The sequence below is a fragment of the Rattus rattus genome, chromosome 4, assembly GCF_011064425.1.
Source record: "Rattus rattus isolate New Zealand chromosome 4, Rrattus_CSIRO_v1, whole genome shotgun sequence".
Classification (NCBI taxonomy): domain Eukaryota; kingdom Metazoa; phylum Chordata; class Mammalia; order Rodentia; family Muridae; genus Rattus; species Rattus rattus.
The window spans coordinates 19,040,982-19,058,376 of record NC_046157.1 but is presented as its reverse complement, the minus strand read 5'-3'; the positions used below and the strand labels follow the sequence as shown (position 1 = coordinate 19,058,376).

The 17,395-nt window shown below is 46.8% G+C and overlaps 1 protein-coding gene across 1 annotated transcript in view; it reads left to right on the top strand.

The window, feature by feature from the left end:
* Kalrn (kalirin RhoGEF kinase) overlaps nt 1-17,395 on the top strand; it is a 537,823-nt gene that overhangs the window by 250,449 nt on the left and 269,979 nt on the right. The window contains 3 exon segments of the mRNA XM_032900150.1: nt 3,261-3,452; nt 9,542-9,750; nt 13,438-13,612. Coding sequence (XP_032756041.1) covers nt 3,261-3,452; nt 9,542-9,750; nt 13,438-13,612 — 576 coding nt within the window.

The following is a 17,395-nucleotide window of genomic DNA, read 5'->3' as shown; positions in this document are numbered from 1 at the left end:
TTTATAGAACACTTTCTTGGTAGTAGACATAGAGGGAAAGAAAGACGGAAGACACCATCTGGCCCGAAGCAGAGAATATGGTCTGATAGGAAGCAGGGTGTGGTGGTTTGAATATGCTTGGCCCAGGGAGTGGCACTATTAGAAGTAAGGCCTTGTTGATGTGGGTGTGGCCTCGCTGGAGGAAGTGTGGGAGTAAGGGACAGTATAGATCACCCCAGAAAAGGGCTCCTAGAAAAAGAATGGGATAAGGGAAGACTTCCTAGAGGAAAGAATGCTGAAGCAGGGTCTTCAGAGGTGAACGAGAGTTGTTCGTGTAGAAAAACGAAGGAAGTGTATCTCAAGCGGAAGTAGATACAATGGTACACAAGCGAGTCATTGCCTAAGTTTCTGGAAAGGCGAATTGTTTATTTACAGATAGCATACAGGTGGGTGATGTCTGTTAATGCATAAGGGAAGGCAGGGAAGTCAGATGAAAAAGGGCCCCGTATGCCATGCTAAGGTGTAAGCTCCAAGGATATAAGAAAAAAACTAACCCTTCTAAGGAGACTAGAGGTCTGCCGGGTCTGGATTTGAGAGGTCTTTCGGGTAATAATTGGGGTGAAGGTTGGGCACAGACAAAACAGGGAGCCCAGCTTTTAGCATACACAACATTGCCTTTCTACCTGACTATATCATCCCTTCTTCTCTATGAAGGAGTCACCCAGCTCTTCTCTGCCTCACTCAGCCTGATTCTGCCTCTCTCCAGCTTTAGTTGGGTCAAGTCAGTTATCTTGGCACACCATGCTCACTCGATAGCTATTCTTACCCACTTCCCAATTACTGGAGATGTATTCGTTGTATGCCAGACACAGCTCTGGCCTAGGGGAACCAAAGATGAACAAGCCATAGAACCCTCCTTAGGGGGTTCACATGTCATTAGAAGGTAGCATGAACACATGTGGTCCCCTTGCTGTGTGATAACAACTGAGGTCTGGGATAAACCATGCAGTAAGTACCCAGGACATGAAGAAAGTATCTTATTTCTGAACCCTCTCACCTTTGACAAATCATACCTACCCAGGGTTGGAGAGGCAGAGCAAGGCAGTAATGGCACTACCATCTCAAAGCTGTGCGACCTTAGCCAGCAATTCTCTATGGTTTCTTCACAGGAAAAATGCACCAATCCACAGGTTATTGTGAGAATTAAAGGAGATCTGTGTGTAAGATTTTAGGATAGTTCTTAGCAAGGTTGAATCCTTGTTTATTATAGCTGTTGTTACTCTCACGTGCTATCATTTTCTTTTTAACACCCATCTCTTGCCAGGAAACATTATCTGTTATGTTGCTTGCTTCATTTATGGGTTATCATGTTATCTCTCTCAATGATGATTTTATTCTTCTTTGAAACAAAGTACATGTTACATGCTTCTGTCCCCTCAGATGACTGTAATGCTAATTCCCTGGAATTAGGGGATTTCTGGGAACCAGGACTTTCTGTACTAAAACCAATAATGCCCTTAGCAACTAAGGATATGGTGATTCCCCCTCCCGCTTATTGGTTTTAAATCATGCTTGTAAGCACACTTGTCTGGTGAACTTTGCAACAAAATGCTATTGCTTGTATAAAAGAGTTCTAACCTTGGGTTTCTTTGTGCATCTGAGATCCCCTAGGGCTCAAGGCAGAATTCTGAGGAATTCTTGAAGAAAAAACTTTCGCAGGACATAGGGGTGTATTAAGGGAATATTATATCCAAGCCAGAAACAACTGGTTTTTGTTTTGTTTTGTTTTGTTTTGTTTTTCAAACCTGGCTCACCACCTCGGAGGCCTCGTCTCCCTTGCCGCTTATCCTCATCTCTCCGATAACTCTGAATAGCTTCTTTCATTTGCTCTCTAGAATTTACATCTTTTAAATTTGTGGAAAAGCCCCTTTCTTTACACCACACTTGTCTGGTTGCTGTTGTTATAGTCTGGTTGTCATTTCGTGAATTACTTGGTTGGCACAAATGATGTTTTTCCTTTAAATCCTCTCTGGCCAACATGAGGACATTTGCCTTGGGCAGTTGTTTATCAGGCAGCATGTCTTAAGGCTCCCTTGGGACCTCTCTGGGAATTCCTCATCATCAGCTTCTCGCTTTCAGTAATGAAGAAGCAGGGTCAGAGAGTCACCTGGGTGTTAGTGTCAGGCCATAATTCATCTGTAGCGCTCAGATCCTCGGGGAAGGCAGAATCAGTCCCATACAGCTGTTGCCGTGGCCTCTTACAGTTTTCTGCTCACGGTGTATTTGACGATGGCTTCCCCTTCTAGATCCACATAGTAAGCAACAGTTTCTCACCATAGGGCAGTGTGCTGACCCGGTGGATATATGGGTAAATATGTACACCAGTCACAGGTCGGATGTCAGAATGTGTCAGATTAAAAGTAGCCAGCTGAGCAAAAGTGGCATTCATGATATAATAACTACTTTAAAAGCGGTGACTGCCGTCATGATGGGCGACAATTGCAGGTGGGTTACATTTGAAATGCTGGCGAGAATGTCATACTGTGTACTGTCAGGGTTGGGCACGCACGCACGCGCGCGCGCGCGCACAAACACACACACACACACACACACACACACACACACACACACACACACACACACACGTATGTACGGACACAGCAGCTCATGGTAAACAAACCTACCAGATCCCCTGCTACGCTGCCTATAGGCATCCAGCCTTCACAGAGGCAAAGGAACTATTCTATATCCCCTCCCCCTGCTTTTGGCCTGCTTCCCTTCCTTCCAGAAGATAGACACCAGAGTGGAGGGGAGATGGTGGGCGGGGGCAAAGCAAGCCTCCTAGTTGGCGGGTTTTTCGTGGTTCTCTCATAGAGAAAGCACAGAGCATCCTTGTGGATGTGCTATTTCCGACTCTCGACTCTCACAGGAGCAGCCTGAGATGGGAGGACAAAAGAAGGGACTCTGAGAGGGTGGGGAACCTGTGCAGAAGGGGTAAGGAGGTTCTCAAAGGCCTCCTTTCTTATCTCTAGAGACGCTGCACCTCTCAGACACCCCAGAAGCAGGCGAGTGCCCGCTGTGCGCAGCAGCCCACTGGTTGCCTGGTAGGAGGCGAGGTGCCAGCTCCGCGCACTTAGAGTGGTGCCAGAGCAGGGAGCTGTCGGCTCAGTGCCTCCGCCCTCTGTGCCCACTCCTTTGGGAGTCCCAGGGTGAGCTGTGAGAAAGCGCGAAGCTCGTTCCCTGGCTGCAAGTTGACTTTGCCTCACTTTTGTTGCTGGCAGAATACATACACCAATGCGGACAAGCTCCTAGAGGCAGCAGAGCAGCTGGCTCAGACTGGGGAATGTGACCCGGAAGAGATCTACAAGGCTGCCCGACACCTGGAGGTGCGCATCCAAGACTTCGTGCGCAGAGTGGAGCAGCGGAAGCTTCTTCTGGACATGTCCGTCTCTTTCCACACGCACACCAAAGAGGTAAGGGGTGAGAGGGTGTGTGATGCCCCTCGGAAGTTAGCTGGGCTCTGAGGAACGAGGACTGGGGTCTAACCAGTGTCCTAAGAGGCCAAGGACTGATCACCTGCATTTAGGTCAGGACCAAATGCAGCGAATTCCCTCCCATCCTCTCCGGAGGAGGGAGAGTGACGGAGGCAAGCAGTTTTAGGAACTTTAACTAGAACATTCTGCCTCCAAATCTCTGGTATAGAAAGAGTAAGTAAAAGAGGGAGCATAAAACAAAAATGGGCACCACCTACTCCGTTTCTCTCCGTTACTTCTCTGCCAGTCAGAAACTAGTCTTGGAGGTTTGATCAGCGTCGTCTCTCCTACCAGCAAGGAGCATTCAGACATTGCAAGTGTGTTCAATTCTGATATTACAGGTTATTTAAAATAAAGATTTTTATTGCATTTATTTTGGGGGTATTTGAATACTTCCGTGCCATTTCCTAAGCGTGGAGGTCAGGGAACCACCTGCCAGGGTTGGCTCTTTGCTTCCACCATGTGGGCTAAAACTCAGATAGCTGGGTTTGGCAGCAAGTACTCCCAGCTACCTCCGTTTCACTGATTGTCTAAAACATTAGGCCTTCTCCGTAGGGTCTGCAGCTCAGGAGCAGGGAGCTGGGTATTAAAACTGATGTTTACTTGATCAGGAAGGAAGATGACGAGCAGGAGAGGGAGCCCGACTGAGGCGCCCTTCACACCAGGTGGACTAAATCCAAGACAGAATCATTCACCTCTCAGAGAAAAGAGAAGGGAGGGGGATCTTGCAGAGTGCTTGGCAGAGCAGAGGTCCCCTAGGAAGAGGCAATGGCAAACCCGTGATTGCTCTCCATTTCTGATTAACGGGAGGGTGGTCTTAGATTGAGTAAGTGGACAGGAAGGAGGCCCATTTAGCATCTTGTGCGGTAACATCCTTGGCAGAGGAACTCATTTGGTGTATGCAAATGTTTGTGCTCCCCTAGGAATTTATTTTAATGGGGTATTAATTAAGGTTTGATTGCTGCTCAGGAAAAAAATAATAACCCTACTTAATTAAGTTGATTTTTGGCTTGGGGAGTGCATTGAGAAGCCTGTCTGGTACCACAGGCTTTTCTGACAGTTTGTTGAGCAGCGTTTGCAGTGCCTATCAGAGAAAAGCATGCAGGGATAATGTTTTGTAGGGCCGAGGTTTGGAGGGGGTTGGGGGGGCAGATGGAGGCCTGGGGAGCCCCCTGACACTGGCTCAGCGTCCTCTCCATGGGAGCTACAGCCAGTTTCAGATGATGAGTGTCCCTGAAACAAGAGGATTAACTCTAATCCAGGGCTTCCTGCCTCCTTGTCTGCTTGCTTGGGCTCACTTGACTCTCAGTGACAATCTCAGAAATCAAAGGCACGTGGATTCCCTGGTCATGGAGGGCCTGTGGGTAAAGCCATCGAGTGTGAACGAACAGGAGTTACACTCCTCCAGAGGGTCACGGGGTCGTGGCCTCTGTTTGGAGGTGGTAGACAAGGCCAGTTTCTATGGAAGAACCACTCCCCACAGGGCAGCCTAGCCTCTAGGAGCCCTGTCTAACTGCGTCTCCTGCCTTCTGTCAGCGGAATTAAAAGACTGGGATTCTGTTCCACATAGTCTCTTAAGCCATGTAAGCGTGTGCAGGTCACTAATGTTCCCGGTGCTGGGTTCCCTTCTTGATGAAATCTAATCAGATTGGTGCTCTAAGTATGTTATTCTAATACAAACCCAAATTCCCCTTCTGTTTTGTTTCTTTTTTCTCTCCCCCGTTAGATGTTGACACTTAATAATTGATAACAAGTGAGCCTGAAACGGTATAGGCGATTTCCTTCACCTAAGGTTTGGCTCATTCTAAGTAGGAACATTGTAAGTGTGTATTAGGCGGGGTTGGCGTTGTTAAGTAATACCCGCTGCTTGCTAAGTACATCACCTTATGTAATCTTCCTGATGCCCTCGCAGTTTACTATCCATAATTTCAAATGAGGAGTGTTAAGGAGAGAACTTGTCTACGGCCGCAGAGTGTCCCAGTGGTGCAGCTTCACGCACCTTCTGAAATCCTGTCCAACATACTTGATGCCAAAGTCTCAAATAATACAGGGAGAGGGTTGGCATTTTCAGACCATTTTGGGTTTCAGCTTCGTGGATAAAGGATGCTCAGCCTGGACGTGCTGTACTCTTAACTGCTGTCTATAGCGGTCTTCTTCCTCTCCTGTCTCCACCTCTCCTCCGTTCTTTCTTCTCTTTGTTCCTTCTCTTCCTTCTCCTCTTCCTCCTTCTGCTCCTCTTCCTCCTCTTCCTCCTCCTGCTCCTCCTCCTCTTCTTCCTCCTCTTCCTCTTCCTCCTCCTCCTTTACAGGGACTTGAAGAGGAGATAGATCATGGCTAAGAAATGTAGTCTTGCTTGTGTTCTTTGACGATGGGAAGCTAGTCATGTTACCAAAAGCAAAAGGGGAGGGGGGCAAAGAAGAAGAGAGATGCCCATAGTTTGTTTATTAGTTAAATTCTCCAGCAGGAGCTTTCCTGGGGACCTGAAGAGCAGGCAGAGTACACATTGTGTGGTGGGCAGGTGGGATTTTGTCAGTGTACTGATGAAAGCACTCTTAGGGTTTGATTCTCCAGTTTAATATGTCTCGAGACTGGCCATCCCATAGACTCACAAGTAATCCCCATTCTTGGTGCTGGTCCACTCGCCCTTGACTCCTGCTTGACTCTAAGACAAGCATCTGGCCTTCTGTGTAGAGTAGGACTGACAGTCAGGTCTACTGTTAGGGTTGTCCTCTCCATCCCTCCTCCCTCCAGTCATTTGTTAGAGCTTTGCCCTAGTGCTGGCAGAGCTGACATACACTGGAATGTCATCACAGGATGGTTTCTGTGTGACAACTGGCTATACATCTTTATAAATGATTTCATCTAGACTCCCTATGTCTATGCAAACTCAAGTTCATGATTTTGCCTCTTGTCTGTCTTCCATACCAAAAGGTTCACTCTAATAACATCAGAAAGGAAACAGAATATTTGAATAGGATAACATTCTACCTCATTTCTTCCTCAGATTAAAAAGTCTTTTTAATCCTATTCGCCGTCTTTGTGAATTCTTTTCAACCTTAGGAATCTGGTGGCTGAACTCATCTGATCATTTCATCCCAATGCTATTCAGCCTTGAATAATTAGAGGCCACACAAATGCTTCACCCTGATTTGTTGAGCAAGTGATGTGCATCTTATATGATAGAGCATTGCACAGCCATTCGGTAATCTACATGGCTGAAGATCATTAACGACATGACTATCCAGGAAGACCACGATATTGATCGCACCTAAAATAAAGACTATAAAGAAATATATCAAAAAGTTTGGGATGTTGTGCTTGGTTTTTAAAAACTGTACTTCTAGGCTGGAGTGCTGACTTGGCAGTTAAGAGTGCTTGTTGCTCTCTCAGAGACCCCGAGTTTGGTTCTCAGTATCCATGCTGGGTGGCTCTAGCTCTAAGAGACTCCACAACTTCTAGCCTCCATGGGCACCAGCATGCACATGCACATGCATAGAAACACGCATATACACATAAGTAATGAAATAAATAAAGAGTATATGTTTGTTTTCAATTTGCACTCACGAACAAGTCTGTGAGCACGTACTTTGCACCTACACGACGATACAACCCCTCAAAATCACAGCCTCTGTTTTCATGTAATGTTATTTTTGAGAACTTCGAGTATTGCATCTTTATCAAATCACCAACTTTTCGTTGAAAATAGATTTTTCTCTCATGCAATACATCTCAACCACAGTCTCCCCTCCTACTTCTCCTAGCTCACCCTTCCACTTACCCATCCCCTCCCCACCGCTCCCCACCCGACTCCTGCCTCTATTCCCTCTTCAGAAAAGACCAGGTCTCCAAGAGATGACAACCAAACATGACAAAACAAGACCCAAAAAGACAAGACGAAAGCCCTCAGATCTAGGCTGGACAAGGCAACGGAAGGGAGTTTTAAAAGCAGCCAGAAGAGTCAGAGAAATGTCCACTGCCACTGTTGTGAGTCCCACAAAAACTCCAGGCCAGCAGCCATGAATAACATCTACGCAGAGGGCCCAATGAAGACCCACGCAGACGTCGTACCTGCCCCTTCAGCCTCAGAGTCACGACCTTTTCACAGCTACTCAAAGAGAAGAACCACTTCATGAAGGGGGGTGATAGGATATGCGTAGGCCCCTTTGCACCCAGAGATGGCACAGGTTACGCCATCTTTGAATGTCTTCCTTTTCCTAGGCCACATGGGCAGCAGGCAGGTTGCTGGTCTAGAGAGCTGGGGACAGGAGAAATGTCCCAGCCTACATCCTGAGGCTTTGTAGTCCAGGTCATCTTCTGCAGAGACTGTCCAGACAGAATTTTCCCGTCTTGTTATGTTTCCTTAGAAATGCTGTCATTTTTGAACTTTTTAAAATAATGTGAATGTTAAGGTAAAAATTAGACCGAGTTATCATATCAGTTCTTAATTGGACGGCTGTGTTAAATACCCTCTTCTTTTTTTTATTGAAAGCATTCTGTATACCCTTTTTTACTCATAAAAACACACACGTCACAAACACATATGCACGTGTCTTGCACACCTGCCTTCCCCAGAATGAAAGTAGATCAGCCCAGTCTTTGAAAAGGAGCATGGTCTCAAGAGCGAAACGGCTTCCCCTTCCATTTCAGTTACCAAACTGGCATGGTATTTATCTAAGAAGCAAAAAAAGAAGGCCAGTGTCAGAAAGGCAGAATAAAACAATCTCTTCAAAGTGATTAAGGGAGATGTTCGCCTGTGGGGATGTGGTCCTCTCAGCATCCCTAAAGGTCACCACGTACAGCCAGTGGAACAGCCAATCAGCAGGAAGAAGCGGTAGGATGACATGATTTCCTTGATGAACCACTCATCCCTGAACCTTGCTGCCCTGCGTCCCACCCCTCACCCCAACCCTGCACGTCTGTCTTCCTTGGCTGTCCCTTCCGTCTGGCTTTTCTTGGTTGCCCTTCTCTAAGACTGCCCTGATGTATATGACAGACAGCAGCTGTGGCCGACCCTTCCTGGTCCTGCTGGTGACATTGCTAGAGCTAACCTTCATGAATCACTGGAGGGCTCTCAACTACTCTACCCCACCAAGGTTCTGGAGGGTCTCAGACTAGGCCCGCTCTTTGTGTAAAGCTGTTTTAGTTTCTCACCATATGTGTTCTAAGAGAAAGAATGGACAGAGCAGGGACTGCACGCTCAACTATGTGATGGGGAGCAACGGGCCATGATTCGGCTCCAGTAGATCTGGAGGAGAGGGTCCGGAAATGGCTGAAACACCCACTACACTAGGCGAATGTAACCAATTAGTGAATGAGAGTTTTCAGGAATTCTTCCAACCCTTCACTGCTTCATTGATCGTTCATTCAAAACACTAGACTTAGCTTCTTTAAAGCAGTCTAGCAGCTAATGTCATCTCAGCCCCATTTCAGCATCTTGGCTACAACGCAGAACTGCCTGGTCCTTTCGCCGACGTTAAGTAAAGCTGCACCATTAGCAATTAACTTCCTAAATAACCGAGCAACGTTAAAAAGAATGAAACAGTTTAGTGTGGCTTAGGCCACAGTTAATCTTCACTTGGCTCTTACTGGGTGGCGTCGTTTTGAATATTTGCAGTATGATCAGTTCTATGCAATACCATGATCAATTTCTAGGAAGCCGTCCATGTTTGGCTGCCTGGAGGGAGTATACAGAGCCCCTCATTTTCTCCTTTCTAAAAGAGAAAATATTTGTGCATTCCAGTCTCCTGTTCATCCTGGTCTCTCAAAGATGAGGAATCTCTTTGATCTAAGAAACCTGCAGGTTTCGCTGAAATACTAGGTTTTCCATCTGTAGGCTGTGCCAACACTCGTGAAGTGAACTTGCCGGTGATGGGTGATGAGTATCTGTTTAGCAGCACACACTGGCCTCTAGGAGCTGAGGACAGAGACTCCTGGTCAAGGAGCTGACTCCTCTCCAGCTCTTGTTGCCCTTGCCCCGTGCTGGCCTCTCTCTCCGGCCCCCAGTACAGTCTCTGCTCTCTCCCCCACAGCTGTGGACATGGATGGAAGACCTTCAGAAGGAGGTGCTGGAGGATGTCTGTGCAGACTCTGTGGATGCGGTCCAGGAACTGATCAAGCAGTTCCAGCAGCAGCAGACCGCTACCCTGGACGCCACTCTCAATGTCATCAAGGAAGGCGAAGACCTTATCCAGCAGCTCAGGTCAGCGCCTCCCTCCCTGGGGGAGCCCACCGAGGCCAGGTCAGCATGGGCAGTGATTCCAGTGGGGAATGCCTCGGGCTAGACACCAGATAAGTCCTGTCCCTGTCTTGAGTCAGCCACAGCCTGCTTTGTGGTCTTGTGTAAGCCTCCATTTCTTTGTCTGTAAGACTTACAAATGCCTGTACCACATCCAGCTTGAGTTTAGACTGAAGTGTTCCAGGAAAGCAATAATGGATGCCTCAGAGCATTACTTATCACCCAGAGTGATGTTCAGCAACCAGTAAGACGGATAGCATTTTCATTAAGCATGATGACATATGTGGCCGTGCAAAGAGATACATTGTTAAATATCGTGTTATCCAGCTGCTTTATCCAGCACGGCTCCAGGGAGGTACCTTCCTGTGGCAGTGGAAGAATGAAGAAAAAAATATCCAGACACACAGAAAAGCTGGGATCCAGTGAACCGGGGTCTCTGATGGAGGAGCCTGGCTTGTTTACTTTACACACTCAACCAGGGAAGAGGGACTCTTGCATACAGCTGCGCTAGGAGTCTGGGTTTATGTTATACAGCTGAATCAAACACACAGGCTTAGCTAATCTCGGTAGGAGCAGTCTCTGTAGGGGGAGTCTTCAGACCATAGATATTCCAAGGGGAGAAATCTAGAGTGGACATTTTCTATATACGTCATAAACATCCACATAGACCAGAGAATGCCATCTCTCCCAGCCTCACTTGGAGGTAGTAGGGGAGGTCTTGATATTGTCCTATGGGGCTGAGGCTATGATCCATGATATGGCCAGTTTGTGCCAAACACACACACACACACACACACACACACACACACACACACACACACACACACACACTCACACACACTCATCATCCAGGGCTTCCTCTGCTCACATCCACCATTCGCTCTTGGGCCACACTCTGAATCCTTGTAGCACCATTGCTTTGCTTTGGGTCCCTGAGGATGTAGGGAATGTCACCCATTATGACCTTTCTACAGTCCCTTTCTGTCTGGATAATGAAAGGCCTCTGCTGTCACCTTACCACACACGACTGAGTAGATCAGGAAGGCACAGTTGGAAGCATGTACTTGTTTAGAATTGCCCACCCCATTCATTGTTTTCTGGTGGCATCAGTGTTTAGTTCCTATCCCTGTCAAGGGCACTGGCTCCTCAGAGAAAGTGTCACTAAGCCTTAGGCAAGCTCTCAGCAACCAGCCCCATGCCCAGGTGCTGCATAAATAGGATTTGATGGTGCTAATGATGCCTGCCCTCGGGGACTTGTTCCTGCCCCCAAATCACCAAGTGCTGGGACCTCTGCCAGCTATAGACAGAAGTAATCTCATCGACAAGTCCCAGGCCAGCCCTGAGGCCTCAGGGTATCACTTCAACTGGAGAAAGCTTTTTTTCCCCCATTCCAATTGTCCAATTAAATAAACAATGAAAAATTACCTTTAAGAGGCCCTGGTATGCTTTTCTTTCAGCTGGAAATTAATCATTTCTATTCTAAACATGCACATGAGGTGTACGGAATTTTCCTGTTGCATACTAACAAGACAGCCTCTTTGCCATTCTCTCCCGGTTCACCTTCATGAATATATAATGTGTGACAGTCTTGTCTGCCTACCTAGGAAGCTCTGCTGTCATTTGCTTCTAACAAAAAGTCTAACTGGTGGGCAGCCACTTAGGCTGTCCGCGTCTCAACCGTCTTGTTTGTATAATTAAGGCATGTGCTCTAGACTCTCTGTCAGCTGTAGGATTTCGTGATGGTTTTGTCAGAACTTTGAAACGCTTTTCACAAGCTGGTTGGCCGCTCTTACTCATTGCAGAGCCGGGTCTGCCCAGATGCCACACGTTCCTCCCAACTGCTAGGCTTGCACAGTGCCCAAGGGCTTAAGGCTGCTCGGTGATGGCAGAGGCCATGATGTGAGTGGCGCCTGCTCTATAACGTTTATGATGATGGGTTGTAGCAAGGACCCTTTGCACGTGTCCAAGAGCATGGTGACACTCATGTTATCTCCGGGATTGACTCGATCCTCTACTTCCCTCCCTGACATCAGAGACTGCCAAAGAGCTGGGAGTGGGTGGAGCTTAGTGGACACAGGCAGGACCTCTTGTATTCCTTGGAAACAGGACCTCTGTGTTCAGTGTTCTCCTGACACTCTACTTTGGAGTTCTGAGTTGCTTGTGTACTGTCTCTATGATTCCTACGATGACGCTACACAGACGCTGTAAAGCAGGGTAGAAAACATTATCTTTCTTCTAGATGCTGTATGGGGGAGTGAACTGAGAGGACAGCCAGATCCTCCCAATGGAAAACATTCAACAAACACTTGGTACACATTATTAACCACACCTCTTCTTTAACAGTTGGGGTAGTCACACAAGAGTGGAGATTAAAAACCATGCCCATCTTCCACCCTGCTGCCCCGAGAGTAGGAGGTAGGGCTAGTGGCCCTCTGAGTGGCACAGGGAAAGCTGCTAGACATAGCAAGAGCTCTCGTTACCTTCAGGGACAGATAGCTTGCACTCAGGCCCTGCTGCTTCTGAGACAAGCCTGAGCTAAAAGTCCCTGGCCTTTGGGACCTGCTGAGGAGAGAATGTAACACTAATGGTCTCTCCTTTGCCTTCTGACCTCTTATACCACATAGGACACAGGTGGTCACAAAATAACAGGTGTGCCTGTTTAGTTCACATATTAGAGCTCTGCTTATTCCAAGTTCTACAGAATTTATTTAAGCTTTGGGAGCTCTTTAGCTTTCCCATGAGTAATCCCTTTGGTGGGCCCAACACCCCCAAAGTCATTCCACTCTGCAATGTGTTTCTCATCCCTACGACTTTTGTGTAGACCACTGTGGGAGCAGCGCCCTCCCTTCTCCATGGATGAGTACGTCTCTTTCTTTAAATCCCAAATCCAAATCCATCCTCTCTGAAACCCTTGTCTTTTGTCCCATTCGTGTCATCTAGCCTCACTCTCCCAGACCGACTGTGCCCTAGGAAACCCTTGTCACTCCCTCATGCCACTCGGTTCCTATAGCGTGCTCCTGATCACGGTTCACACAACTGCCTACTTTACAGCAAAGTATGGCGTCAAAAGTCCATTCCCTAAAGGACATAACTAGGGCTCGGGCTGGTGACTTCCCAGGGCCACCAGCCTACATATGTCACAGCAGGAACCTAAACCATGTTTATAGAGTGCAGGTCCAATGCTTCCCTAACTGTAGCTAGCAGTCTGTTTCAGAACAGCAGCACAAGCGCAGCATCGGGAAGTAGGCGAATAATTTTTAGTACCTATGATGTCATTTTAATAGTCCTATGAGGCAGAAATAGGACAGGTCTTGATTTTGCTTTTCAATCCCTTTGTCTACCTCTGTGTATTCTGCTGTATATGTGCATGTGTGTGTTAAAGCTGTGTCTTAAACTACACGTGTGCATGGAACTTTTCTGTTTCTTTGATATTTATATGCCCCTTCTCTTACCTTATTTTATTCTATCCCTTTGAGGATAGGAGAGCACACATTTTGGAAATAAAGGTATGAATTCCAAAGAAGATGAATTCATCCCTGGTTCTCTTGCCAAGAAGATGGTGTCGGGTCACAGTGGCACTTCCATAGATTGCTTTGTTAATGACTGACCTGATCCACCTTGCCATCTGCTCCCCCATCACTCTTAACATAGCAAGGCCTCTCCCTGTCTTCTTCCCCGACTCTGCCACAGGGACTCAGCTGTGTCCAACAACAAGACGCCCCACAGCAGTTCTATCAGCCATATCGAGTCTGTCCTCCAGCAGCTGGACGATGCTCAGGTACAGATGGAAGAGCTGTTTCACGAGCGGAAGATCAAGCTGGACATCTTCCTGCAGCTGCGCATCTTCGAACAGTACACCATTGAGGTAGGGGGAAGTGGGCGACGACGGGAAAGGAGGAGAGGGGGATAGTGGGTGTTCCGAGAGAAGCATTCCAGGCCAAGCCACTGCTGCATCCATAGGCCTGGAGGATGGAGAGATCAGAAGGATCGGGTGTCCAGCCGTTTCTTTAGAACTCACAGAAATCACCTCGTACTAGATCTATTCTGGTCAGTCCCCTTCATCCTGACTGCTAAGCAGAGGTCCTCTGCTAACTTCCCGTCTGTGGATCGTTTCCCTGGATGGCTACTGTTCATTACATTCTTGTGTGGATCCTAAAAGACTGCATGGCTGGCTGTTGAGCATTCCATGACTTCCCGAGGAGAAGTGTCAAAGTTAGGCAGCCCCCTTGACTGAGGCACTCAAGCCAGGCCTTAGCAGAAGTCACACAGCAGTCATAATGTCGGGAGCTACAAGGGGAAAGACCTGTATCCCCAAGGGGCCTCTGGGAGTCTGCTTAGTTGTAGAACACTTGCCCACTACATATAAAGCCCTCTGTTCCTAGTACCTCAGCACTGGGAGTGTGGGGGAAGGGGTCTATGATTCACTTCTGGAAGATCAGAGTTACCCTAGCATGCCCTTCTGGTACCAACCGGTAATAACTGCCTCACAGAGTTGTTATTATTATAATTTTCTGTTCTGAAGCTGTAACTAAAACCACACCAGTAGAGGTTCCGGTGTATGGAAAGCCAGCAGCATGCAAGGAATGGCTGCTCCTGAGGGTGGTAAAGACCCTTTTAAAGCACACTTTTCTCTTTGCCCTTGACTGTGATAACGGAGCGGCTATTCCTCGATCTAACACATCTCTGCTGGTTTTCTTTATTTTGCTGTGGTAGGGGTGGTAACCAGCACCTCTCACGACCTAGTCGAGCGCTCCACCACCAAACTCCGGTTACCATTTCCTCTTAACTTTAATTTTTAATCTCTAAATCGCCCTGGAGTTGGAACATCAGAGTTTATAGGGACCAACCTCCCCAGCTAGATTTGTGGGAAGTTTCATTAAACTAGTTGTAAAAGAATGGTTTTATTTTTAAATGTTGAAAATGTCAACATCCCAGTTAATAGCCAACGCAGGACCAGAGAAATGTCCAGGCAACAGCTGCCTTTTTCTTCAATCCTGGAACAAAGAGTGAAAAGAGAAAACCAGCATTGAAAGTTATCATCTTCCTACCCCATTCTCTGCTGAGAGCTCATGGGGGTCCTGGTCAGGCTTACTTCAAGACTTCGTGTTCTACGGTAGGCTAGGGATGTAGCTTAGTAGCTGAGAACTTGACTAGTGTTTAAAACGTCCTTATGAACACATACACACCACCAAAACCACCACCACCACCACCACCACCACACCAAAAAAGAAAAACACAAAAAAACATGTTCTAAATGTATGTTTTAATTACCTCTCACCTGGTTTCTGTGGCTGTGTGGCTTTTCTTTCACTTTTCATGGATTCCACATCTGCACTCAAAAGGATTTCAAGTGGCATGTGGTAGCAAGCATATCTGAAGGGACAGTTAAGATGCATGTGGGAAAGAATGTGTTGCCAAGCAATGCAATGTGCCGTGTGAACACGATAGTCCCAGCATCACAAGATGAAGGGAAAGAGGAAGGGTACAAGCCACCACTGTCTACTGGGCAGGAATGAAACACCGACGAAGAGGCTGCATTTAGCTTATGTAGAGCTCTCCCTGAGCTCTACTGCAACCTTCTGGGGATGAGAATATTCCACAAGGAAAGGGAGTAGATGCTGAGCTGCCAAGTGGTTACTGTGAAGCGAACCGGGACCTCTGTAAGAACAAGCCCTTAACCACTGAGCCATCTCACCAGCCCTATTTTTGTTTGGTTGGGGTCTTGTTTGGCCTTTGTTCTGTTTTATTTTGTTTAGAGGACAACTTACAGAAGTCAGTTCTCTCTCCTTCCACCATGTAGGTCCTGGGGACTGAACTCAGGGTGTCAGGTCCAGCAGTAAACATCTTACCGATTGAGCCATCTTACCTGCCTTGTTTGTTTCCTGAGACAGGGCAGTACACAGAGATCCCAGGCCTGTGCCACTGTGCCCTGCTGTCATGAAGTTCTTCTGACTAGACTGCTGTGTGCTTCCTTTTTCTTCTTTCCACATCGAGTAATGCTTGAAGGGAATAATATTACCTGAGGGTCAGATGCTCAAGATTTATTGATTAGAAGGCCATGGGTCAGAGGTACTGGTTTAGTCCCAAATTAGTGAGTCGGCTTTACTTGGAGATCAGCCACACACTGCTGTCATCTGGCACGTATTAGCAGGTTCTGTTTGCCTAGAGTGGTTCTGGGAAGTTCAGTTTCATGTCTGAAAGGCAATCTAAAGCATGCGTAGAAAATAGACTCTTAGAGAGATGCAAGTGCAGGTCAAGTACGGTAACCGCAGACCTCATTTAAATGTTAGTAGAAGGATTTTCCTTTCACTTGCAGAATCTCCATTCTTGAGCTGTTCTACGTGTAAGATCCCTTCCCCTAGTACTGGACAGTGCCTGGGAACACTTGGTATGCAGCAGGGAAATGGTGCCAGGGCCCAATAAAATGAAGGAGATAAATACAGTGGCTCGATTCTGTATCTTTTGATACAGAATATGACGTCAGGGTTTCAGAGGGTTTGTCCCCATCTGGGAGGAGGTGGTGCTGCCTCTGATCCTAGATAGAAGTGGAAATCCCGCCAGACCTAGGGGGAGTTCTGCCTCCAGTCAGATGGTCAGAAGTTATTTTTAAGGGTAATGAAGTCGTTTCAAATACCAGCTATGCCTCAATGTGGGAATGGAGAAGCTTCTGAGTGTGAAACTGAAGGTGGTTTCTGTGAAAAGAGCCACGGCAGAGCTGACGTAAGCGAGGGCAGTGCCTATGGGGGACCTGTAGCTCTGGTTCTGTTCCCAAAGGAAGACATTGGGTGGACACAGTACAAGTTTCTAGGGATGTCTGGAAGTGGAACGGGCCCGCCACCCTGAATTCTGGGGGTTGTAAGCATGGCTCCTCAGCCATCTCGCTGATGGCGGAGATCAGCTAATTAACTTAAACATGGAGGAAAGCACAAATCACTCCCCTGTCTCTCTACCTAGTAGAGAGGTCACATGTGCTCTCCCATTAATAGGAATGAGATCTAATGCACCCACCATGGATGTGAAGCATCCCGGATATTCTAAGTTCAGTAGCAGGGTGTGGCTACATTCCTGCCATCCCTTCCTGGGCTTCCTGTCTTGGATTAAGTAGACAGAAGCTCAGAATGCATCATGAGGTCCTGTGAAGTTCTCCCTGTAGGCTCAGCCTTCCTCTGTGAAAGGCATCCACATAAATTCATCATGATAGAAGACAGCAGAAGACAAGTGATAATAACATATATTTCAGGGTGGCAATAACTTGGGTAATTATTTTATCCTTGATTTTTTTTGCATTTCTAAATTTTCTACAGTTAGGATAATCAGAAATTAATATAAAATATTTTTAGAAATAGACATAAGCCAGTAGTCTCCATTTTTTTGGTTATTTACATTTTCAGTAAAATATTTTTGAACATATAGCCCCCTGCATGTATATGTTTGATAGTTTTTAATTATAAAAATGGTCTGTCACTGTCTAGCAATCCCAACACTCCATACTACCTTTTGGATGTGGCCTAACTTTTCCATGAGGTATTGAAATTTCAGATTTCATGTAGACTTCAGATAGTCTCCAATTATTATTTTTTTTTTTTTGCTTGTTTAACAGATCTGATTTGATTGCCACTGTCTCTTTAGCTCATAATGTAGCTGACAG